This window comes from Perna viridis, chromosome 1 (assembly GCF_037379345.1).
Source record: "Perna viridis isolate PV_CMFRI_1.1 ecotype Kerala chromosome 1, ASM3737934v1, whole genome shotgun sequence".
NCBI lineage: Eukaryota > Metazoa > Mollusca > Bivalvia > Mytilida > Mytilidae > Perna > Perna viridis.
Window position 1 is genome coordinate 45,443,162 of NC_142445.1, and position 26,501 is coordinate 45,469,662.

General features: G+C 32.9%; 2 protein-coding genes across 2 annotated transcripts; both read left to right on the plus strand.

Moving 5' to 3' along the window:
• Positions 1-13,069: 13,069 nt before the first annotated feature.
• LOC148628972 (growth arrest and DNA damage-inducible protein GADD45 beta-like) lies at positions 13,070-14,907 on the plus strand. The gene is made up of 4 exons (XM_088541720.1): positions 13,070-13,229; positions 13,543-13,762; positions 13,996-14,203; positions 14,410-14,907. Exons 1-3 carry the CDS (start codon positions 13,186-13,188, stop codon positions 14,167-14,169), a joined length of 438 nt encoding a protein of 145 aa, XP_088397846.1. The 5' UTR covers positions 13,070-13,185; the 3' UTR covers positions 14,170-14,203; positions 14,410-14,907.
• Positions 14,908-16,890: 1,983 nt separating this feature from the next.
• Positions 16,891-20,011, plus strand: LOC148628973 (growth arrest and DNA damage-inducible protein GADD45 beta-like). The gene is made up of 4 exons (XM_088541712.1): positions 16,891-18,313; positions 18,584-18,803; positions 19,057-19,272; positions 19,540-20,011. Exons 1-3 carry the CDS (start codon positions 18,270-18,272, stop codon positions 19,237-19,239), a joined length of 447 nt encoding a protein of 148 aa, XP_088397838.1. The 5' UTR covers positions 16,891-18,269; the 3' UTR covers positions 19,240-19,272; positions 19,540-20,011.
• Positions 20,012-26,501: the final 6,490 nt, after the last annotated feature.

A 26,501-nucleotide genomic window follows, 5' to 3' on the forward strand; every position in this document is an offset into this window, starting at 1 on the left:
AACTTTTAGTCATTTAGCAACATAACATTCTTCCAATACTTAATTTGACAAAATTTAGCGAGGTACACAAATCCGTGTAGCTTCGGCGCTGATAAAATAAAAGAAGTTTTCTTTGAAAAAATATACAAACAAAACAGCTCTTTATTCATTTTAATATCAAGCAACAATACAATGATATAGATGCCATGTGTTATAAATTCAAAACAATCTATAGCATCATAAGTTTTCAATGAATAAACAATTAAGTCTCAATCTCTTGACATCCATTTCGATAGAATTGAGTTATCTGTTGGCGTTTTGTTTCTTCAAGAATGACTGATACAAAACAATTAAAAAGATGATTTCAGGAAAGATGTTTTATCAGGAATGATACAAACGCCTCTGCTGATGATTTCGTCATCAACTCCAATTCTACGAATCCTGACATTAATTGACTAGTTATGGACTTGCCAGACAGTTGTTGTATTCAATTTCCAATATGTCATTGATTTTAATGTACTTACAAGCTACCTAGCCAGACTATAAGCTGTACTGAATTCAAATGTAAAAAGAGTAACGTACAAAATGAATTCCAAACAAAATTTCAAACAGATATATGATTTTGGCGCATACGTGTGATACGTTCGTTTCATTTTCATTTCGAAGTGATATATCGAAGGAATTTTTCGAGCTTATAGAACAATGCTTAATTAGTACGAAAAATCAAAATCTAAGTTACAGATGAAATTAGTACTTTTGATAATAAGCAGGACATGCAAAATAAAACGAAAACGAACGGTAATCTACATGTGTCCATTAATACAAGTACACATAACAATTATGTACATTTACAAATATTGTGCGCAAATGTGCCTATAAAAGGAAGAAGTAGAATTGCCGACTATACAAACGAAGATCAAATAATTGGATAACATGATTCCGGTAATAATAAGAACAGACAAGAACAATTCTGACTAATTAAGAATTAGCTATGATAAAAATTTTGTCTATTGAAAAATAACATAAAGACGTAAATGTTTTACACGAGTTGTTGAATTACAATTTACGAAGAACGGTATAGATCACAGATACGTATCACCTATTTATCTGTACATTAAGTCAAATTAATCAGAAAAATCCACGTCGACATATCTGGATATATCATATACATAGACACGTCATCGATAAATGTTCGAAAGTGTACACACATGTAGCAATTTGCTTAGTTGCTTACTCAGTTTCTTCTAAAACAATGAGTAATGATTGTTAATAACCCACCATTTCGTTTAAAGTGGCTCTACCAAGTCAGGACCATTGTGGTACCAGCTGCTCCGGTGGTGAAATATCTATTTAGCTACATTTATTTTGGACTTGACTTGATTATGAATAGGATTAGTGTTCGGATATTTTGATGTTACCCTTATTTCAAACAGAATTTAGATATAATATTATTTTATCATATGTTTTATGAGTTTTATTGTTCGACTCTGCTTCTATATAATTAATCGATCACTTTTTGTAGCTTGCACAGCATTTATAAGTACAGTACTTCATAAATTGCACAAGTCTGCTTATGCTTTGAACATACAAAATAAAATTGCGAATACGAAAATTTATAATTAATGTTTTCCGTCAAAGACAAAAAAAAACATATCAGTAGGCGTTTTACGTTTAATAATCAAAGACAACATAGAAAATTCGGGTTTAAAATTTGAGTTTGGACACTGTTCTAATACCAAGGTTCCGTAGGTACAATTATCATAAAGTAATAAAAATTAGGTCAAGAACACCGTGACCACCTCCTGTAAGCTCGTCCCCTCTAATGTTTCTCTAAATACTCTTGCTTACAACAATGCGTACAGTTATCAATAAATTTATCACAAAACAGTACATGAATGCAGCTTCCAATAGCTTAACATGTATCGTCTGAATCATAGATAGAAATGACTAACATGCTTGATTAAGTTGATACATTCATGTCAATCTGCAATATTCAAATAGTGCGTAAGATTTCAGTTAATATAAGTTACTGGGTACATATACTGATACATCACAAATACATTTCCCTGCCATATAGCACCGGTTTGAATATCATATATGTAAATGAGTACCAATAATTATGAAGGCGAAAGAAGATAGCACGATATTGTCTATTCTTGTTAAATTCGCCTACTTAAAAAAAACAAAGAAAACCCGTTTCATGAGTTATAGTTACATGCAACAAAATAACACCAGTCTACTTTTAAATTTACTGAGTGATTGATTGATTGATTGTTGGAGTTAAACGTCCGAGCAGCAATATTTCAGCTATATTCAGACGATGAACATGATATGTATGATAAAATGAACATGAAATGAAGATGATGAAATAAAAAATGGGATGGGACACACGGATAATAGGGTCGACAAATTTTGATTGCCGCAAGAAAAAGGGAGGAATCGGTAGGATCGGGCAATTAAGCCTCCTGTGGCGGAGCGCAAAGGTTCCTACTCCTATCGAATACCACAGCAGGGTTCTTTAAGTGCGAGGAATGTGGCATCTTTTCCAACACGATGCACCACTATGGTTTGCAGTCAGGTTTTCCGTATTATAGCCTGACAACCCCAGCATGTAACACGCCAGGGGTACCCCATTCCACCTCCTGGGGCACACATCCCAGTTGCTCTGTGGGCAGAGCGCCTAACCCCCGGCTAGGTTTCTGAGCAATATTTAGTCGCCTTCTACGACAAGCTTAGCGCTGTTGCAGGCCTATTCTTTAGACACCAGGACTTGCAGGGGGCAATTTGCTGAGTGATATTCATGAATGGTGGTATACTTGCTTTAACATGAAAACTTGATATAATTGTCATGATTTTGCGTCTAACTGTCTTGAATAGCATGAACAAAATATAAATATATTAGTAGGCCAGACTAAAGACAATATGTGTAATACGGTAAAAAACGCAATCTTGTCTTAACTGTTTAAGTTAAAGTCTTAAAAAGTCTGCATGCTATAAAAAAAAAACTGAAACTTTGAGAGCAATTTTCGCAATGTTGTTCTTAATTTACATCATTTGAAGAATATGTAACTAATATCCGACTGTTTACAAAAACAAATCAAAACGGAGAGTACTTTATCGTTATTGTCATACTTGAAAAGTTTTCCTTAAATCATATTAGGGGTGCGCTTAAAAAGTCTACCGTATATTGGCATTGTCTATATCATACCCCTCATGAAGTTAAAACTGTCAAAGTGTTTATTATGTTTATTATTATTATTATTATTATTATTATTATTATTATTAAATCAGACAATTTCACTTTCTAAATGTTTATGGAGTTTTCCAGTTTTTTAGTTTAAAAATGGGCTTATTGTTTTCATAATGAAGTTAACATGTACAATTAAATATATATAATTTCATGGTTGTCTGTTCATAGGAGTCGTAGGAACATAGTTTTTGTATTTATTCTATATCTGAATTCTACTTAATATATCTTATAATCAGTTGTTAAATTTGGTACTCAAAACATTTTCCCGCAATTGCATTAGTTACTGTTGCGTTCCTTTATTTTGAAGAAATAATCAATATGATAGGCTTTTGATGATAGGGTTTTTTTAGATAAACTGATGCACATTAACAATGAGAATAAGCTGACTAGTGGCAGGGTATCCTAAGACATATGGTATGTAAGGTTTTCAAACTTTAAACATTCTTTTCTAACAAATCATCGGCATCATGTAATACCTAAATTGGTAAACGTCGTAGAGTATTCATCTTCTAAAGTATGATAATAGTGGTTATCGACCCCTTCAAACAATACTTATTTAAAGCATTTATAAAGAAAAATAAATGATTTATTTGCGTTAAATATCTATCAATTGTATAGACTTTCCAAGGATACAGCTTCTGAGGACAATCACTCACTCTTCCATCGATTTCTCTTGGTTCTTGTGACCATAAGAAAATCTTGTTAAGACAAAACGGACAAGGACTCTATGGGATTTTTTAGGTTATAACACAGCAAAGCTGTTAAGCAATATTTTTGATGTCGGTCATGTTATTGGAAGATTTTTCATTTATGATTCAGTTGTCTACTTGACAATAATCAATGCAGTGAAATGCTATGTACCCTTCCGTACATCGAAAAAAAAAACCTTCGTACAGTTCGAAAGGTATAGAACATCGACAGTTCAGGACTTCGTTACATTTCAATATATCAATTATTGAACTCTTTATACTTTATATCTATACCAAAAAAAAGCAGACAAAGCCTCCTGGTGATTTATTTAATTCTTTCTACTGTACATTGTCTATTCTTATACTAAAATACAATTAAGCAATCCGTAGTAGGAATAATGCATTGAAAACTGTCTAAACCGAATCCCTTTTGAACTTCAGAAGGTTAAAACAGGTGTTATGTTAACCAATGTGTAAAATACATACATATAATTGATATTTTAAAAGGTACTTCAGAATGTGACTTGTTTACACAGGTTTCCGGTTTATTAAGGTTTTATGGTAGGCATGTTTTACTGTATAATCACATGACATGGATGATAGACCCTTGCATTACGGCTGACCAAAAAGCACATTGTTTACATTGGTAATGCTTGCCGAATCATTATTCGCTAAGGTTGTCGTGGTCGACGAAGTCTTGTTTGTGGTCTATTATAATATAAGATTTGAGATTTAGTTAACGCATAAATTATGAAACATGTTCTTTCTATAAGTTTTTTTTTATATTATGACGCTTTCGTTTCCCCGCTATTCAATGTTTGTGTACTTTTAAAGTCATCAGTAAGTGATAATACCATTTTCAGTTGTTCGCAAACACCGAGTAACTTGATAACAATTATAACTCGGTTCACCATATAAGGCTTTATTATCTTCAATATCCTATACAAATAAAGCCATGACATAACTTAGAGAAGGTGTACCTGTAAAAATAGGATCATTAGGTTGTCAATTATATAAATAATCATGTCCATTATTTTCCCGTATATGGCTTTAAATCAAACAATGATTGTAATTGTGGTTATTTGTGGATATGAAAACTGCGCAATGATTTTGGGAAGTCAGCAACATGCACGTTTTATAGTTCAGATATTTCTATGCAGGTGTCTTGTAATCTACGTTAATTCTTTGATCTTAGTTTATCACACCTAAACTGTTTTAATTTTATTACATGTCTTTCCGGTGGATGTGGTCACGTATGTATTATTGAATTGCATTTACGACTCTTCAGTAAGATATAGATCGGAAGAGTTTAAGATTTGATGAATAATCTATTCAAACCAATTATATTATTTCAATCATATTTCGAGAAATGCCAATTAAGTACTGCATGTTGAATGCAACATACTTTCATAACTTGTAGTAATGTTATTCATTGACTGGTGGGTGGTTCAATAAAATGCTAATCACATTAAAAACAATTATAGTTTGTTTTTTTTTCAGACAGATATTTTGTGTATTACCTTAATTTTAGCACAAAAAAAATACAATGAAACCTGTCTAATCGAACCCTGAAAATTTCGAAATCCTGTCTAAACCAAACACTTTTAAAAGTCCTTTTCATATCAGTTTAAATGTATTTTGAACCTTAGTAAAACAAAAACCTACTTAACTGGATAGATTTAAAGTCTAAAGGAGGTTCGGTTTATATAAGTCATACTGTATAATTAAAATAATGTATATCCGTAAAGTAACAGAAGTAATGTTTTACAATCAAGATTCAAACAGTTATGGTTAAAGAAAACGGCAAGACAACATTTACAAAAATATCACACAGTTATTGAATCATTTAACTGCTTTAAAATCACTAGATACACAATTCGAATACAGACAGAAATTTAGCACTATATGTTCTCTGAATCATCAAATATATCTATATAATCTGGACTATCCTATACTAATACTAAAACACCAACATTTTGGTGGTTAAAATCATAATACATTGATATGCGATTAGATTCACAACGAATGGTCTTCAACATACAAAAAACGTACGACATAAAAAGGAATACAGGGGCAAATTAAAGCACGATTGGACTCGTCAAATCAAATTGTCGTAATAATATCTATATCATATGAAATTATACTTCATTTTATTCCCTACAAGCGGCAAAAATTTACCTGCAGACATTATAAATCTTGCATTTTTACGTTTTGGACAGTATCGTTTAAAATAAACCTGCAAAGACATTAAAGGCCCTGTCATAATTTAGCATTTTTATTGTCCGAGCAATATTATTTAACTCCTTTCTTTTCATAGTTCTCAACGACGTAACTGATACATTTTGTCTAATGAGTCTTTACGTCTGGGTAACCTGATTATTCTAAACTTAAATAACACGTTTCAACAATCGTACAATTACCCATTCACACCATACATAGTGCTTAAAGAGTAATCAAGGGAACCAAGGTTATAGCGGTAATCAAAAGAATGCAATCCAGGGACAAAGACCAGACATGGAAAACAGACATACACAACAAAGAACATAAAGTAACTAAACATACATACAAAGTAACAAAAGCAAATGAGCAACTCGGACTCCACAAAAAACTGGGAGCATGGACCAGGTGCACCGGTAGGGTAAGCGTCCTCTGCTTTTCTAGAAACACCCGCCGAGTTGCTCATAAAAAGTCAAGTCCAAGGTAGACGAACGAGGAAAGGAAAACTATGACCCGTTGAATAAATAAGTTTTCATGGTGCAGATGGATACACCATAACGATCCACTAGTTCATGATGACGACCATAAAACTTCTGTAGTGATGACTTCAATCATGTAGCAACATAACCCTGTTCCAGAAGCCTATTTGTTAGAGATCTAGCGCGATACAAAGAGTCTGCATAGTTTCGGCAAGCTCTGGCATAACGTACGCTAAAACCTCATCAAACCGCACTTTACATCATTGCAATATAATGTATGTATAAACATTACAAAAGCGTATTTTAGAAATTTGATAAGATAACAAATATTATACAAATCAATATTAATATTTTGTGTAAATTATCAGAACTGTTGATAGTTTAAAACTAATAACTTAAATTCGAAACACCAATCCCCATCCCATATCTCTTGAAATAATTTCCATTTCCAAACACACCATTCTACATCCACATCCCTATACATCATTAATGATGCCCCAGTATAACATTCCCCACCAGTATCCTTAATATTCCATCCCCATGCTTCATTTCATGTTTCCCCTATAACAATCCATATCCTCAATACACCATTCCACACTCCACATTTCCCATTCCTAAATGACCATTCCCTATCCATAATATACACAATTTCCTATGTAGCATATTTCATATTCCCAATATACCATTCCACAACCCACATTCCCCACTGACCATTCCTTATCCACCCCATACACAATTTCACTTTTCCTTGTAACAATTCATATTCACAGTACATAAATCCATATTCGACATTCCTCGTTACATCATTTTCCATCCATCTCATTTATACACCATTTTACAGCCCTGTGCACAAGTTCATTCCCAAATACACACTTCTTCCTCACCAAAACAATATTTTTTATCCCCTTATACCATTCGATATCCCCATTCAAATTCCCTGTAGACCTTCCCAAAATCAATGTATATACCACACAATGAGACGATAACGACTTTCTACAGCTGTTAGTTTTTGATTGGTGGCTCATTAGATCCATATTTGTGGACAGTTGGGGTGCCATCAAACTTCATTATCAGCTTGTGCTCTGTACTATTAGCTTTGGCATATTTAGTTGTCCATTATCTTTTCAGAAATTAACTCCAGGAAAGCATGAGAGTATAACTTCATAAAAATGAATGAAGTAGTAACTGTAAGCATCTCCTTAATTATTCCCAAGACTTAATGCTATTGCAGTAATGGTATTTGGAAAATCCATCAAACGTGCATTACCAAAATTCTTTAAATTTTATTACATACACATACTTTCACCTGAAGTACACCCGGTATTTAATACAGTCGAGTGAGAATTACTTACACGAATTAAACCTAACATTTCTGGCACAAAACAATGAAGTTCTATAATCTATGGGGGTCCAGGTAAATACTCTCCATTGGTTCATATCTCTGTTTCTAAAGCCCCATGTGAAGACCACATAGAGCTTGTATGTACATTGACCTTTTAGATTGCATTGGCTAGTTAGGTGTAGAATAGGAGATTTTTATTTGGGGAAATTAATCCCCTTGATGTCTTGTCTTAATGACCAATAACCTAGTTCCATTAAGTCATTTCTACAATCATACAAGATGGTCTTTGTGTCATTTAGAGATGACCGTGATGACGATCGACTTCAGATGTCAACAATAATACATTCAGATCTTTTTAGTCGGATATTGCATTTAAATCATACATCATCTCTAGTAAAAGTAAATTATCCCAATATAGCATTTATCAACAATAACACACGCCAGTAACAGCCAATAACGTAAAAAATAAAATCTGTTTACAGACCTATACGTTCATTTAAACATCGTGATACCCCCCAAATGTGAATTAAGTAAGAGTAATCAAGAGGACCAAGAATCTAGCAGAAATTTTTGAGAAATGTAATCCAGGGACAAAGACCAGACAGGGAAACAGACACACAATAAAGAAGGTAAAATAATCAAAATAATACGTACAAAGAAACAAAAGTAAATTAGCAACTCGGACTCAAATGGGAGCATGTAGATATATTTAACTCTCGTTGTTATCATCATTTGTTATGTATTTACAAAGCAATATACAAAGTTTTACAACTGATGGCATCGCTATACATATATAAATAAATAAATTGACCCAGAAAGAGTGATATATTCATGAAAGATTAATCAAGGGAACCAAGATTATAGCGGAAATCAAAAGAATGTAATCCTTAGGCTAGTACAAAGACAAAACAGGAAAAACAGACACAAGGAACATTTTCTAGAAACACCTGCTGAGTTGCTCATGAAAACTCATGTCCATGGTAGGTAAAATATTATAACAAACATTTAAGTACCTTTCTACCTTAATCTCAAAAGAATAAATGAGCAACTTGGTTTTACTGTACTTCACCATGAAGGAATATTGATTTTCGGAGTCTCTGTAAAGCAAAACCATAAAGACATCAGGTTTGGAAAAAAATATGATGACAAGAGGCGTCACCCTTTATATGTGTGTATATATTGAATACTAGTAAATCATTTTTTTTGCATTTTACACGTTCTTAAATTTCATTTTAAAAACAACTTGAATTAAGTAATTCTATTGGAAAAATACTGTACTTGTTTGTGGAGGTGTATCAAAATTTAAAGTCTGTTCCAATGCCTCAACATGGTTTTCCTTATATAAAGCTCGACCAGGATATCTTTTCAAATATTTTAAACAGGGAAATTCCCAGGAAGAAATTTGAAACATGCACTTTCAAGTAAATCGATATCGGTATCAGTTCTGTGTTACAAAGATGTGTAAATTAGAAATATGGGTCATTGTGACAAACATAACAGTAAATGCGATGTTGACCTTGATAAAATGCTGGTTGAGTGTGATCGTAAACATGTTTCCGAGAAAGATGCAGAAAGAAATAAATTCAATCAACAGTTGTTTGACTTCTGGTAAATAAAATTAAACGGGTGTAGGCGTTCAGTTTGAGACTTAGTATCTTCTTTTATCTATAAATTATTGCAATGATATACGTTTACTTCATCATTTGTTCTAGCTATAAGAAATTTAACAGCTCTTTATACTGACGGTGACCGCCAGCAACAGCTTTGGATGACAAAAGATAAAGGTAAATATGAAAGTAGAGGATGATTGTGAAGTAAGAGTAAAAGAAATTCTGTGTGGTGTGCTTTCAAACAAATGTCGACCTGATGATCATACATGATATTTAATACTTACTTGAAAGGTGTCATAACATGAGTAAGGACAATTACAAACTACACATCAAAATTAAAAGAGGCAAAAGGTTTTAGGTAAAGTAGTGTGTGTTCATCGTGACACTATTTCGATACTTGCTTTTTATTTGAAGTTCGAATACATGATTACTCAAAATAAATGGCAAAACAATCTTGCAACTTGAGATATCTGTGGCTTAAATAAAGTCTTGGAAAAACCATGTAACTTGCCTGTATGTAAATGAACAATAATTCCTATGAAATGCATTATATAGTGCTAAGAAAGGGAAATTATTAAGAGATAAGAACATTAATCAAAGGGAACTCAACACAGGGACAACGGCCAGGAGAAGAAAATAGTCACACACAACAAAGAATGTAAAATAGCCAATGTAACACGTACATAGAAACTAAAGTAAATTTACTTCACAAAAAATTGGGAGCATGCAACGGTTGGGTAAGCGTCCTCTGCTTAACAGAAATTGCCCATCAAATGTCGGATCCGGGGTAGACGATAGAGGAAAGGAAAACTATGACACAGTGAACAAATCGGTTTTCATAGTGAGGTGGATACACAATCGGGGTCAACGAGTTCATGGCGGGGACCATAAAACTTTTCCATGTATTAATTTGTAACTTTAATAGTGAAGCAACTTAATCCTGTTCCAGACTCCCAATTACAAAAAGCCTCTGGCAGAACGTACGAGTTGTACTTGAGGTGCTAAAGGATGAAATATGAAAGAAAAATTGACGATACGAAATCGCGTTTGTCGTATAGTTTTGTAATAAAGTTTCACTAAGCGTGGGTCAAGATATGAGGTTGACGTCATAGTGTCTGTAGTATCCTTTATCTCGGTTTCTTTAGGGGTTGATGCGATGTAAACAAATCCACGAATCTAGGATTATTTAAAGACAAAACGTCATCAATATAGCGGAAACTGAGACCAGAGGATATAGTTAAACGATTTGCATATACAGCTATGATGCGTTTTTTGTAAAGAAGTTTTCCTGAATGCTATTGTTGACAAAAGAACGCACTTACAGGCGTTTCACAGAAATCAGTAGAACAAAAAAAAAAACAGGCTAAAGCAATAAGGCAATTATCAGTAAGTCCTAAAATTCAATTTACTTTGGAAAATCATTCATTTCTTCTTGTGATACAATTTTATCACGATTTGTCAGCATAAAAGAATGGCACACGCTAAGCATTACTTAATTCTGGCAATGAGTGGGAAATTCATATTTACTTCGCTCAGCTATTCTTTAAGTCATATCCTGGATCCACTCATGGAACAATTGTCATGAATTAAACCTAAGTATAAACGTTCCGGTAAGTTTTCTTAATTACTGTTTTAAATATGATATACTCCGTGATTGTATGTTGCATTATGTGGAATATTGTTATCATTTAAATGGCCTAACCATGATCCGACTTGCTATAACTGATATGTCCATAAAAGGGGGTTCAACCTACATATCTCCATATATAGACAAGACAAATTATGTTTCAGGCGGATAAACTCTAAAGTTTAAATTGTATAATTATGTCAATGACACATTTTATCCTTGATGGCATAAAATTTAACAGTATAAGTTCACCTTTTCACTCCTCGAGATTTTACCTTGATGTCGTTTTTCTTAGACAAAAAATCCTGTCTAGTCATGGCGAAAACAAATAGCCTCTATTTATATGAAAAACAAGAATAATAAGAGTAATAAACATGATTCACTCAGACTAGTCTTTTTGAGTCGTTTGTTAAGTTTAGTGTCTAAATTCTTCATTTTTGCGCACATCTTGTATGCATTCTACGTAATATGTCATTAAGTATCTGTCCATTCTTTGAATGTCTGAAGACAATATATATTTCACATTTTGTATGAATTAGAACTATAAATGTAATATGGGCATTGATATAGAGATACGAAGTCGAAATACCGGTCCTATAATACAAACTCACTGTGTACAAACCATAAACGAACAAAATGCTTTCGCCTATGTTGGCTTGAGGGTGCAATATACAGTTACATTAAGGCGTGCTGTTTCGCACACCAAGTTACCCCTGTCAAATTTTGTAAAAAATTAAAGGTTGAAATTTGGTGGAAATATTGTTTAAATGTAGCCGAGCATGTATACATAAACAAATGTAATATATGTAATGGTAAACAGGTATAATTTAAATGAAGAATGGTATTCAGAACTTTTCAGTCCCCTGCCGTATTAAGTTCTCTCCTCAGCATCAGATGACTGATTTTCAATATATCTTATTCCACAAGAACTTTTGGAACTAAAATTGCGAGAGAATGAATCGAAAAGTGTCCTATTATTTTTACCCTTTTCCACCTACTCCATGCATGCTCTCATCCTGTGGTTGTGTCTAAGAGCCTGATATTTTATAAAACATAGCATTTGGCTGTTAGTTTTGGAAAGGCTTCCCTGATTTGTACTAAAACGCAGTAAAATAATTTTCAGTACGTTACCATGGCTACTGAATTTCATAAAAATAATCACTAAATTACTCATAAATGACTTTAACCTCCACACACCAAGGATTTCAAAAATATGCACTTTTTATGATAATCACTTAAACTTTCTATGCGGACTGCCCCACACAGCTTTATTTCAACAAAATAAGACCAAATTTTCAGATATGACCTAACTGTACTGTACCACCTGAATTACAAGTAAGCGCCAGTCTTTGCGAATCGTTACGGTACGTTATATACGTGTTGTTATTGTTACAATTTTACTGTGCTCAATAGTGCACCCTCGGCGCTTCCGAAGAAAATATTAATCAGTTATATTCTTACTCAGTAATCAAAAGATACCAAAATAATCTTAAATTTCGTCAATATTGTATATTGACCGATGCTGCTCTCTTTTATGTTTCGTTAGTTCGTTAGTTCAGTGCACTCAACGTTTATGTACCGATGTCCTTTATAACGTACTGAAATGGGGTTAACGTACAGTACAGGTTGGGAGAATTTGGTTAAAAACCGTAGTATAAAGCAGAGAATATATGTGTTTTATTCTGCAATTGACACAAATATTTCTTTCATTATGACATGCAAGTTAAATTCAACAACTTGAAGTTAAAATTCTCCACAGAATTATTTAATAAGCGACAATTTTATTGTTACCATTTTTTGACAATTGATATCGACAAGCCAATGACATTCCGTAGCTCCGCCCTTTCTTAACTTAGTATATAACTACCGATTGTAACATGTTGTGCCATATCCTTCACACTACGTCGACGAGAACACGTGGAAATACTTATTAAACTTTATTAGTTGCAAATTTGGATTAAGTGTGATTTAAGTATCCAGTTGTCGTAAAATATGACTTTCACGGAAGATATTGCTGTTCTGCTTGATGCTCAACGGTAAGTCTTTTTTATTATTCTTTTTATTAATTTATACTATTTCGAATATATTTCTTTTCAAATCTCATTGACGACCTTTGGTCTTTGTTGTAGAGTATAAAACAAAGAAACTGAACAGCTATAGTTCATCGATCAAAATGAATTTGTACAGTTGGCATTACTTTTTATAACATTTTTGTAAAAATTCCTGTGAAATATAGAACTTATGTTTATATAATGCAAGCTGTTCGATTACAGCATATGGAAATTTGTAAAATAAATGATTGGTATTTTTGTATTGTATATATAGTATGGACATTTGTCTATTTTTCAGAAGCGTCAATAACGTTGGTTTTGCTCTGAAGGAGCTGCTTCAGAGAGCTGACAAGTCAGACAAGGTGGTTGTTGGTGTCATGGAATGTGTACAAATACTTCAAAGCAACCCAGATGAAGTCAATCTTTGTATCCTTACAGAAACTGGTGACGTCACAGCACAGATACACCACAAACTGGTGGAAGCTTTCTGTTGGGAGAACGATATCGAGGTCATTAAGGTAATTTGTTATTGTCTGCACATCTATGTACTGAATGACTTAAGACTCTTATAACTAAGTTATTCAGTGCATTTAATTTAAATATCACACTTGTTTTTATGAACATGCAAAAAGTAGCTTACTTTTGAGACAAACTTTTGACTTGACTGCCTTTTATAGTGGGTTTCTTTGTATGTATGTTTGGTGTTGATTTTTTTAGTTCTATAATGTAATTATTTACTTTTCAATTTCAGGTCGAAAAGAATGCAAAACTGGAGAAGGTCTTGTCTGGGAATGAAAATGTTGGTGACATTGGATGTGTGTTGATACAGAATGCTGAGACAGACAACTTTACAAACGAGTTCATGGAAAACTATTATTCCATGATAGCAGGCGTACAGTCTCCTATTATTGACCTTCCAGAGTGACATAATATCACTAGAAAACTATTGATCTTTCCAGGTAATTGCAAGATACATTAATATTTTAATGCAAGTTATCTATTAAGATAGGTGCACTAAAATGGTATTTAAATAATTAAATAAACAGTAAATTTGAATATTAATAGCTCTTGAACTATCTTGCTACTGTTATACACATAAAGTAGTCATGATTTAACCATAGAGGTTTTTGCACAATATTTACCATATGCATATTTCTGTTTACAGGGTACCCAAACCTGGAACAAAAGCTCATGATGAAATGATGGCTTGATCATTTTAAAAAAGACAACATTGGATTGTCACCCTGCCAATGGAAGCTATGGATATCAAAGACTAAAAAAGCCTTCCGTTGGCTTCAGTCAAATTCGACAAAGACACAAAGACATTTACACAGTATCAAAACCCCAAAGGATACAGCATACAAAGTATCTTGTGTGAACATTTTAGGAGACATTAAGTGATAGTGTGGGATCATAAAATTATTGGATGAGTGGTACCATATTATATAATCTGTTGTGCAAGCAGTAATCATCATTTGACATTAAGATATAAGCGTAGTTGCAGTGTTTTCCCGTATTTTATTATTGACATCATCTTGTAGGATGTAACTGATTACCATGAGACAAAATGATTTCAATTTGTGTGTGCCTACAGACATGTTTCAACTCTCAGTATATGTTCATATCATGTTTTGATAGAGTGCAATAAAGGTATCAACATTTATGGAGTTGTGACTTTAATACATCATAGCATATAATTTACTTATCATAGCACATTATAAACTACATCACAGTACACTATGTGTAGAGTGATTCAATGTTGGTAAATCGGTTTAAACTTTTTTTTTCAATTCACTCTCCTGATAGAATATTAGATTGGTTTTAAATAATTAGTTATGGCAAGGTAAATTAGGTCAGAATCCATAAAGTTCTCTTTTTTCTGTTTGTTTACTGTCACTCCGAAACAATATCCGATATCCGGGAAATCTGCATCCGTCATGGGACAGTTAACGGTAAACAAGAAAACAAATAACTTAAAGACAAAAACTATTGTCTCTATAAGGAAAATGTTGCTGCATGTTTCTATCGTTCTATAAACAATGCTAATATGGAAGCACACTTTTACTGAAAATCTGAATTTTACCATAAAGAGTGGAGAAATAGTTTAAATCAAGAATAGGCTGAAGGAGAATCAGTTTCTCCCTCGGAATCTGCAAATGCAAACTGGCAGGAATTTTCTCACTGACCGATGGTTATAGAAGTCGTGTATTTTTAATCGCTGGTTTAAAATGACAGAAAACAATATCTTAAACCGAAACGCAATGTGCATGCACGCACGTTGATATTAAGGGCATTTAATTCCTTGAAATGCGAACATTCTTAACATATTTATAAAAGATTTGCGATCTATATTGGGTAATACTTCGATAACGCTTTCCAGATAGCAGCAACCATAACCAGAAATCATTTGACATTGACATTAACGGAAATATCATTGCCCCTAATCAAAGTTACAACGCATTAGTTTATCTGTATGTAATAGCTTGTTCATATACGATGTGAAAAAGAAAACTTTACCAGCTATATGCGACATTTCTGACGTCGTTCTGTTGCAATTAAACAACAGTTTATGTTTATGACCTATTGTACATTAACAGCAATGTTTCAAAAGTATAAAAAGTATACTGAATTAACTAATAGAGCATGCGGTAAACGAAAACCCCTCCAGGACTGGTGTAAATTGTAGTGATCCATGCATCAAACATCTATACACACCTCGTTTGGCAAAGACATGCATGTGGTATATTGAACAGAACATAAAAATCAAAACCGAAAACTGCTAAGTTGCCAAATTTTATATTAACGAGTCATTCAAAAATACATAAGACTAGATTTTCCCAGAAATACTATTCGACGTATTTTATTTGGGACAGGAAAAAATACTCGTCTAACAAAAAGTTAAGACGAATTAGAAACGAATTACGTAATTTAGAATGGGGAAACGGAAAACTCTGCTTCTTGGAACTTGCTGCTATATATAGCACGTTAACAGTTAAATGATAATTATAAATTTTGATAACATTGTTCATTTATGCAATGTGAATATTCACTACTTTATACTGTTCCGCCCAGGAACAAATTCGGTGCAGATGTTCGGGCTAATATGACACTCATTTAATGGGTGTTGTGTTATGCATCAACAACGCTTATTTGTCTGCAAAATTTCAAGAAGTTTTAAACACTGGGCATTTATGAACGTTATAAACGGTTTATGTCATTGAAGCCACTGGTTTATACGTCATAAAAATGATGCCGCATTAAATGATCGAATAGTTCGCGTAACCCAATAACAGAAAACTTCAGTTTATATATACATTTTGTACCTGCTGTCAGCGGATAGATTCTAATTTAGTTCGACTGCAATATTGCAGTCACGTACCCATATTTGCCCAAGACATTAGTTGTAATACCTTAATTTGAATGATTGCTCAGACTGAATTATATTTATGTAAATGACACATTTCATGATCACGGTTGTATACTCCTGATTGTACATACTGTATATTTACCTTTATGTCATGTGATTTTACCTTTAATCGTGTCTTTATTTGGAAAAAGGTTTAAACTAGGACGTATAGATCCGTTGTACATGCCATTCAGAAAAATGCTACGTATTTTTATCTAAAGGTCAACAACAAATGTTTTATGTTTGCAGTTTAATACATTGACAGTAGAAATAGGTATTTTAACAGTTTACATGTACACTAGCTTGTTTAAAATTTGTACAAGATAAATCTGAACTAAAAATAATACATAGTATCAGTATGGTTGAAACCCTTGGATTCTAAATTCGGAATCAAAATTCAAGAAATCTTATATACACACCAATTCAGTTATTATCATATAAAAAGCTTCATTTCTGTGACAAAACATTAAAAATTAACAAAGTTACAAGTGCTAACTCTTCATATATATGTAAATATTTATAAGTCCACAGCTTATTTTCTTACGTAAATGAATATAACAATTCGTTTTATCCTGAATTGACATTACCTTAAATTCTTCGTTTTCCTTATATTATTCAATTTAAAAATAAGGTTCTAATATTTGAGTTCTGCTGATTGCTAACAATGATTTATCTTAGTCGGTAGCTTACCCAATGTATATCGGTCTTGAATTATTTTAACTTCACCGAAACTGCACTGATGAACAGTGTTAAACTCATTCAACCTGTAACAAAAATGCATAAAAGTTTTTAAAAATCTTTTGATGACTTTAACATTTGTCCCAATGCTGCAAGGAGCGTCTGAATAATTGCCCATTCTATAGCAAAAGGGAAATACGTTCAGCTCGTTTATTTGTAGAATCATAGCTGGGACTGTAAAACTCTTTGGGAAGTACCTTTAGCAACGATTTCTTAAATGCATTTAAATAATTTAACTCATTCTAAGGATGCTGATCATCCACTTGTACACCAATGATTTTCTTTTTAACGAATTTACATGTTTCAAGTGTCTTTACTCTTAAATTCTTTATAAATGTTTGATAGTTTATTGATTCACCCTTACAGATTAATGTCTTTCGATTCGTTTAACGAAAGTGGTCCGGTAGATCAGTACACCTTATGGTTCACCGTACCATTTATTAAAGTGCTAGTACTTTAAATTATGTACCGACGAAGGGTTAACGTATCGAGCGGGTTGGGAGAATTTTGCAAAATGAAACAAAGAAAAACAAAGAACTTAATGAGAAAAAATGACTGACAATAAATCAAGAATCATTTTCAATACCGCAAATCTGTTTTAATTGTTTTTACAGTTTTCTCAAGATGGCATTCAAAAGTAAATTCAGTAATACTCGCCTTTTGTCGATGCTACAATTGTAATATGCATTAAGCTCCGCCCATACTCTGCCTTGGTATATAGTGAACGATCACTCGACGTTTAATAATACCATATTTTAAACGTCGAGTGAAACACGTGGATATACACTTGTGACTTAAACTTAATCTAAAACACGTTGATATATACTTTTGACATAAAATTAATCTAATAGTCTGATTAGTTGTAATTTAGAGAAGGAATAATGACTTTCATGGAGGATATAACTGTTTTTCTGCCAACTAAAAGGTAAGAACAATGACCATCACACACTTGCCCTCGTAACACTAGTTGATTACATGTTGTAAACCCTTATACTTGCTAAAGTTCAGTCTGAGCTGTTAAAGAATTCTTAAGAATTTTCTCAATTAGCCTTTGATTTTTTTTTTTCACGTTTTCTTTTTTTAACAGAGCACATATTACTTCATTTTACCTTTTTATTATACAAAACTGCAACTGCTTCGTTTCAAATAGAAAGAAAGCTTTGTTTCTAATGATACATTTTTTTTTTTGCTTCAGAAACGTCAATAACGTTGGTTTTGCTCTGAAGGAGCTGCTTCAGAGAGCTGACAAGACGGACAGAGTGGTTGTGGGTGTCATGGAATGTGTACAAATTCTTCATAACAGGCCTGATGAGGTTAATCTCTGTATCCTGACAGAAACTGATGATGTCACAGCACAGATACACCACAAACTGGTAGAAGCCTTCTGTTGGGAGAACGACATCGTAGTTATAAAGGTAAATATTTGTACTATTCAATTCACTCTTTTTTTTTGTTTTTTATTTCCTTTTTTGTGAACATGCCAAGACCTTAATACAATCTTGTAAATAGGCTACAGTCGAAACATCATAGAAATAGATAATGGCTACCAAGAGTTTCCTCAGATAAATGCAAAATGAAGAGAATTGACCTAGCCTTTAGTCTAGACTAACAAAATATGTTCTGCTAAGGGGTATATATTCACTGATTATTCTGTTATTCTTTGTTCAGGTCGAGAACAGCAAGAAAATGGACCAAATATTGTCTGGAAAGGGAACTCATCAAAATATAGGCGAAATTGGATGCATGTTGATACAGACTGCCGAGACAGACAATTGCACTGACGAGTTCATGGAAAATTATAATTCCATGTTAGCAGGCGTACAATGTCCTATTATTGACCTTCCAGAGTGACAGAATATCCTGGAATACTATTGATCTTTCCAGGTAATTGAGATGCAGTAACTTCCTTTATCTAATATATAATCATTGCTTAAAAATGTTTGATAAAACTTGAAAGTACATGTAGATTTAAGTCTTAATGATGAATGTTTCATAATGTAAGATTTATAGGAGGAAGATTATGCTGCATAATGAACAGGCTTACTTCATTCATTAATCATGTATGTATCCATTAACCGAAAAAAAAACAATATATTGATTTGTGCTTTAAAGAAAATGTTACAAAGTATAATTATGCAATTCTTAATTCAGGAAACCCAGACCTGGAAATATACTTCACATCTAACTGAGAGAACATAATAGGGAGTTCTTCTTTTCACCATGGATGCCCTGGTTCAACGAGGGCTTTCATTATGGAACAAAAGTTTGAAGACTGCTGATGGCTTTGGTACCAATTACAAAGAAAAGTTCTTTCTGGAGTTAAATGGTGATTAACCATAGTTATGAGACATAATGACTAATTATATATGTAGAAGTATCTACATGCACTTTGCTTCAACATGTTTACAGTATTAGGAAAGAGCTGAATTGTAGAAATACTGATTATTAAGAACATTATGAATGCAAGATGCACTTCGCCTGTGTTTTTTGCTGAATTATAAGTGTAACATGTTATCAATGTCAATCATTTAATTCGCATTTTATTTGACAATGTGTAAAATTTGGCTTAGGTCAGATATTGATATTTGAAGGTTATTTGTTAATAAATGATTTTAGAATTGAAGTATGACTACATTATTATTATTATATTAGTGAATTACATCCCATGCAACATAGTTGCACAGGGTTTAATGTTTTGATGTGTCCGTCGTTCAGTCCATCTGCCCGTCTGTCTGTCCTCTTTTGTCATTTCAGCTCGAGTCAGACTACTGAACAAAATTTCACGAAACTTAGTTTGTAATTATGCACGTTTCCTTATTTTTTGACTGTGTTCTCCCTAGTCGAAGTATGTATATGAAACTATTAAACATGTCAATTCATATGGTTCTACAAAGAGTATGTCTTTTCGTTTTTGTGTTTGTTTTCATAATATAAACTTTTTATGATAGAATGCTTTGGGAAAAAAGATTTTCTTCCGCAAACACAAAATATACATCACAATGCATTGCCAAGAAACTCTATATTCTGAAACAGCACAAATATAATGTAAGTTATTTTACTTTAATATATGGTATATATAGTGAATATTACATGTCAAAATCAATATCACATGCCGTATCAACCCGAGACTCCTATATCACACCAAAGGCAACCGGCCCGCGAGTGATGTAGGTCGAGGGTTGATACCACATGTAATACAGATTTTGACAAGTCAAGTTCATTTATCATATATTTTAACTATACGTAAAGTATTTTTGGCGAAGGGGTACGATGTAGGGTATGCGATATAGGTCTAGAGGTGTGATATAGGGTTTAAACAATCGCTTATAATACAAATATAAGAAGGTATATATTTAAGCTAAATATAAGATACATGTATTAGGCTGATGTGACTGCTTTCAGACGAATGATGCATGTATCAGTCCCCAAGGTACAAACGTTGGGTGTCACACTGAAACAACCTAAAGGTACCAGACGACGCACAATTACAGGTAGCACATTAATATACGTACGGGACAATTAAAACAAATGGTCTATATAATAAACATTCACATTAATGTCGTCGACGTAAAAAAAAGTACAAAAAAATCCTGACTGTATGCATAAACAAGCTCTTATTAAGATAAAAAGCCAAATTACATTTTGCAGCCTCCTTTTATCTCGAGGTGATATTTTAAACTTTGTCCCTGACATGAACCGACTAGTGGTTTCGGAGAAAACTAACAAGTACACCTACATAAGGAAAGGAATAGACGATCAGTTGTAAGTAATAGGAAAATCACTGATGGGCGAAAGATACCGGAAACACACGAAGTGTTATGATATATCCTTCTACATAATAATATTCTCAAGGACTAAACTTGACACGAAATATGATTAAGAGTGACAAAGGAAACCCCAAAGCACAAAATTACAATGAACATGTAAATGGTAACAAAACTGTATAGTTGAATCTCTTGCAACAAATACAGATATTATTGACGTTATTGAAAAATAAGATATAATAGCGCCATAATGATATCATTAACTGTTTAAACTTTCCAAGAATGAATCCATTACTACCATGAAACATGTATACGCACAATACATGTATAGAAAGGCAACCAAATATGACTTTTTGCAGCGTTGGTAATATATACAACCTGGATTTACATGGGATTAACGAAGACCAAAGAAAATTTAAGAGGAAAAAAATTTCATGCAGATCTCAGATCATGCTTATGTGAAGCTATGGTCTTTTAAACCATACCTAGCTTTCATATGTAAAACGTCTTCATATACACGTCCCACGTGACATGTCAAGTACACGATTTTATGTTGTAGGTAGTGGAGAGAAAAAGTCGCCTGTGTGATTTCAAGTTCTGAAATTGAAAGCTTTTTAATGTTTCTATTACATTTAATGGAACTAATAAAACCAAAATGAAATATACATCATAACGAAATGATGATTTTCTTTTCATTCAAAAGAAATATGCTCAAGCGGAACCGCCAAATCACGCTTCTTTTTTTTTGCAAACACAGACCCAGTTAGGAAATTGATCGGTTGTATAACTGCGGGTTTTATTTTATTTTATTTTATTTTTTGTTTTGTTTGTTAATGTACACCTTTTTCTTCAAGAAAAAGTTTCTCCGTGTTAAAACTTATGCAATACAAATACATGCAGTAACAGTAGTTTTATAACTTTTGTTTATTGTTCTGTTTTCTCGTGTCTCCATTAGATATGATTTTGATTTATCTGTGTCATATGATCAGTACATGTGGTTTACAAAAAGTTCATTCATAAAAAAGAACAATCACGGAAAACGAGACGTACCGGAAACACGCGATTTGTTAGATACTAAATGTACATATTATCATAATCTTTGTTTAAATAGACTACGACAAGTGACATGAAAACTAAACATAGGAAGTGGTGTCACACGAAAAAGATCACAAACAAGAAATACGGACAAAAGTCTACCAACTCTTTCAGAACTTTAAACCACAGAGACGTCAGATATCTCAAGACAAAAGTCCGAAGTCTGTTAAAAGCGTCAAGTTTATTAAATTGGTTTCGATGAAGTCATATTCTAAATTGAACTGAGTCTTTTTTATGTAGACATCTTAGACCTATGTAAAGTGTAGAAAAGCTATAGAGTTGTAATTTGTATGTGCATTCATCGCGTGAACCAACCTAGCTCTTTATGAACTGAACTTTATTAAGTGCAGTCGGAGATTGTTAATAACACTTGTGTCATTCTAACAAATATTCTTTAGAAAGCATCAAACGTGCACCGAAGAACTATAAAAAAATATATTTGCTATCGAACTGAAAGACCGAGTAAATATTCCTTTTGATGACAACAGCAGTTGTCCATTTAATGGTGCGGAAATAAAATGCAGTTGAAAAAGCCAACAGTAGTCGATCCTTCGTGAAGAAGGTGAATGCGTTTAAAACTGAATCATGAGAAGAGATCGACCTACCAAATATAACTTAATTAGCATTTTGGTCGGTTAATATTATTCAAAACTTTTTCCTACATGTTTTTCCAGGATAATGTTTCGGGGTAGAACGGTCGGAACTGCAATTTGCACTAAGGGTTATAGTTCTGACAAGTTGGGAGAATCTGAACATGTGCATATCAATTGATGGTGATAGCATCAACTATTATTTTTCTTTTCCGATAATTCATACATATGAAAGAACCCATAAAATATTAAAATTTTATGTATTACAAAAACCCTTATTCAAATACAAACAAGAAATACAGCCTTGGTATCTTCGTACCATGGTACAACGTGAATGATCAAATCAATTAAATTGCTTAACTGTGCAGTGTCTAAGTCAACGCATGTTATTATTTTCTCTGCACCTGATGTGGCTTTTGGAGAATAACGGTACACTGATGTATTGTTTTGTATTATTGATGTTTTGTGTAATTTAGTAATTAAAACTAAAACTATACAGATTGGTCTATGGTTTTATTAGACAGAAACAACCAATAATACGAGTACCTGGGAGGTTTGTTGTTGACCGCTGGCGGTAATCCAGCATCGTAGGAGAAAAAAAAACTCCAAGGCCGTGGTATTGATATATGTATTTCTTACTATCTACAATGACTTAGGTTAGTGAACTTAATGAGGCTATAACTGTACAATTGCATATTCAACCTGAAATCAATAGGACATGGTAACTGTTTAGATAACATCGTTTACTAACTGTGTCAGATGTGAACAAACCAAAATCTGCAATATGTTTTATCATTGCAAAACTTGACACGAAAAAAAAGCACTTTCAAAATTTTGAAAATTCAATATTATTTATCAACATTTCTTACGCATTTCCAGTTTTTATTATTGAAGAGTTCAGTAGTAGTTAAACTCTTCCCTTTGACATGTAACTTTGATTGTACTTATGGGTTATTGCTCTTTTTGGGATGTTTTAGAAATTTGACAAATAACGCAGCTTAATCTTGATAGATATTTACGTAAAAACTGGAAGCAATAACAACTAAAATCCTCATTTCTTGTTCACAAGAAAATTGCAGAATTCAGAAACTAGTACAGTACATGTAGAACGATTATACCCATCAGGGGTATTGTTGCCCGGTTATTAATGGGAAGTGGAAACCGTATTTTTTCGGTAATTTTTTTTTATATTTGAGTCAATGACATATTAATTGTCAGTCCCTGTAAGAATCAGGCAGTGGGTGAAACATGGTATGAAAAGAACCATCATTTTGATTGTGTAATTTGACTATTTGCACCATCAGAATCAAGGAAAACAGACAAGATTTTCCATATCATGCTGGATAATTGAGTTACAATTTCATTGAAATGCACTGTAAATGAACATTTCAATGGCAGGTAACTGTCAAAAACCTCATTTTTTCTAGGATATGCTAGTAGATATTATTACAAAGTATTTCTCATTTGCAGGCATCGTATCATTCCGAAAAAGGTGATAATCGAGGCTTAATTCTGGCCCATAAGTGACATGGATTTGATACGGAAATAATTAGATGAATACCGTGACATAAGACATCATTTACATATGTCAGCTATCAGCACTTTACTGACATTGTAAAACAGAAGATATATAATGCAAGATTAAAAATCATTCCGACGACTTCGAATATAAAAAAGATGTTATGTCACTATCCAGTTTCTGTTTACGAAAGCAAGTCATCAGAGTGGAAAACATGATTAATCTCTGCATGCGTTTAAAGACTTGTAAGTGACAATTCGTGAAAACTTGGAACTTTTTTCTGGTATAGAAAATTCCCAGTAGTGTGTATAAGTCCGTCATGTTATAAAATGAATTCAAGTTTGTTTGCTATTATGATTATAATTTCAACTCCTCATGCTCCCCTATTAGACGTCAGAACTTTAAGCCCGTTTGTGCCGTGTGTGTGACATCCGTTATTGTCATGCACCAACTTCCTGTTTATCCAAAGCGAATCTGTTTGAATGCTAAAGGATGTGACATCTATGTATTATGGAAACGGTTCATCTGTATTGGAACGGCTAAGAATGAATTGATATGCCCATCCAAAATTTCTCTTCACCCTTAATGCTTACTAACCCATAATTAGGCTCCATATTAGGCCATAATGAGCTTTGTTTTTAATATTTCTTGGAGATTATGTGTTTATGAGATTTACACATAATGCAAATCGTACTTTACTGTAAAAACCAATGTTCTCCAAAAATTCTATCATCAGAATAGAATTAATAATTTCTTTGCGAGTTAATAAAACACTCTCATGCAAAGATACCGGAAGAGTTAGTAAAAACACTCTCATGCAAAGATACCGGAAGAGTTAGTAAAAACACTCTCATGCAAAGATACCGGAATTCCTTGGTCATTTTACATAAACATGTAAAATTACAATTAAATAAATAACAAATGCCATCATTTAATGTCATAATTGGTTAATATTTTGCTCCTTTAAACAATAATGACGCATGTTTTTCAACCTAGGATATGATTTGTTGATTCACACAGAGAATTTTCTATCCCATTTTAACAAAACATCTGGAACGATGAATCCATTGACGTATAAATTCACCTTTCAAGTTGAATTTTGCCAGTGTCTTCTTATTCAGTCCTACCTTTTCATTTCAAATTTCATCGTAGGGCATCCCACAAGTTTCACCGAGTTTGCGCCCAGATTACTTTTTTTTCGTGGCATAGAGAATTATCATTAAACGCGTTTCAAATAAGCCTTGAAATCGTAGCTTTGAAAAATATGTGGTATGCAATTCAAAAATTCAAATTTGTATTTGTTGTAAGTGTATAATCATCTTTGCGTAATGTATGTAACGTGTAATTTTTGCAAAAATTGTAGCGTGGGATGGAGTTAGCCATATCGGATTCAAAAAGATTTTATTACCTGGTAAACAGAAAATGTACATATAGTAAACACAAAAGAATTACGGAATATAAGAACATGTATCCCAACGTGCTTTAGTTTCTAATGAAAGTGTCTATTTACAAAGCCGATTTGTAAAACGTAATGATTATACAGTGTTGTTCATGTGGAAAGCAACACGTACTTAGGAACGGAACTAAGTTCTGAAATTGAATCTACATGTATATGTTTTCGAAACATTCAGTATCACGCGATGAATAGATGACTTTGGGTGCGATGCTCCAGAATATAAGCACCATGCATTTATTCAATAACTTATCGTTATTTGAGAAGTGTTTTGATTTGATCTTTAAATAATTTGAAAGCAACAATTTTGAAAATGCAATCAAATTACTTGTATAGTACTTCTGGTATATTCTAGTATCTGGATAAATTAGGCGATAACCTTTTTTTTTAAGTAAACATCTCACAGATATATCAACGACACTCAATTTGACTTTTTAATTAAGAAATAGGGGCAACGAGTTGCACAGGAACAGGATTCAGATTTCTAGAACAGCATTTGTTTGAAGCCTAGGGTATTTATCCTCATGACGGCTAAGACAAGGAAGCTTCAATTGAACACTCGGGAAACATAAAATTAACACAAATATGTTATTTAGATTTACAGGGATTTGGTTCTATACATGCGTCAGTCTTAATTCTAAAAACGCAATAAACATGATATTTAACACATAAGATTTCATATACATTTCCAT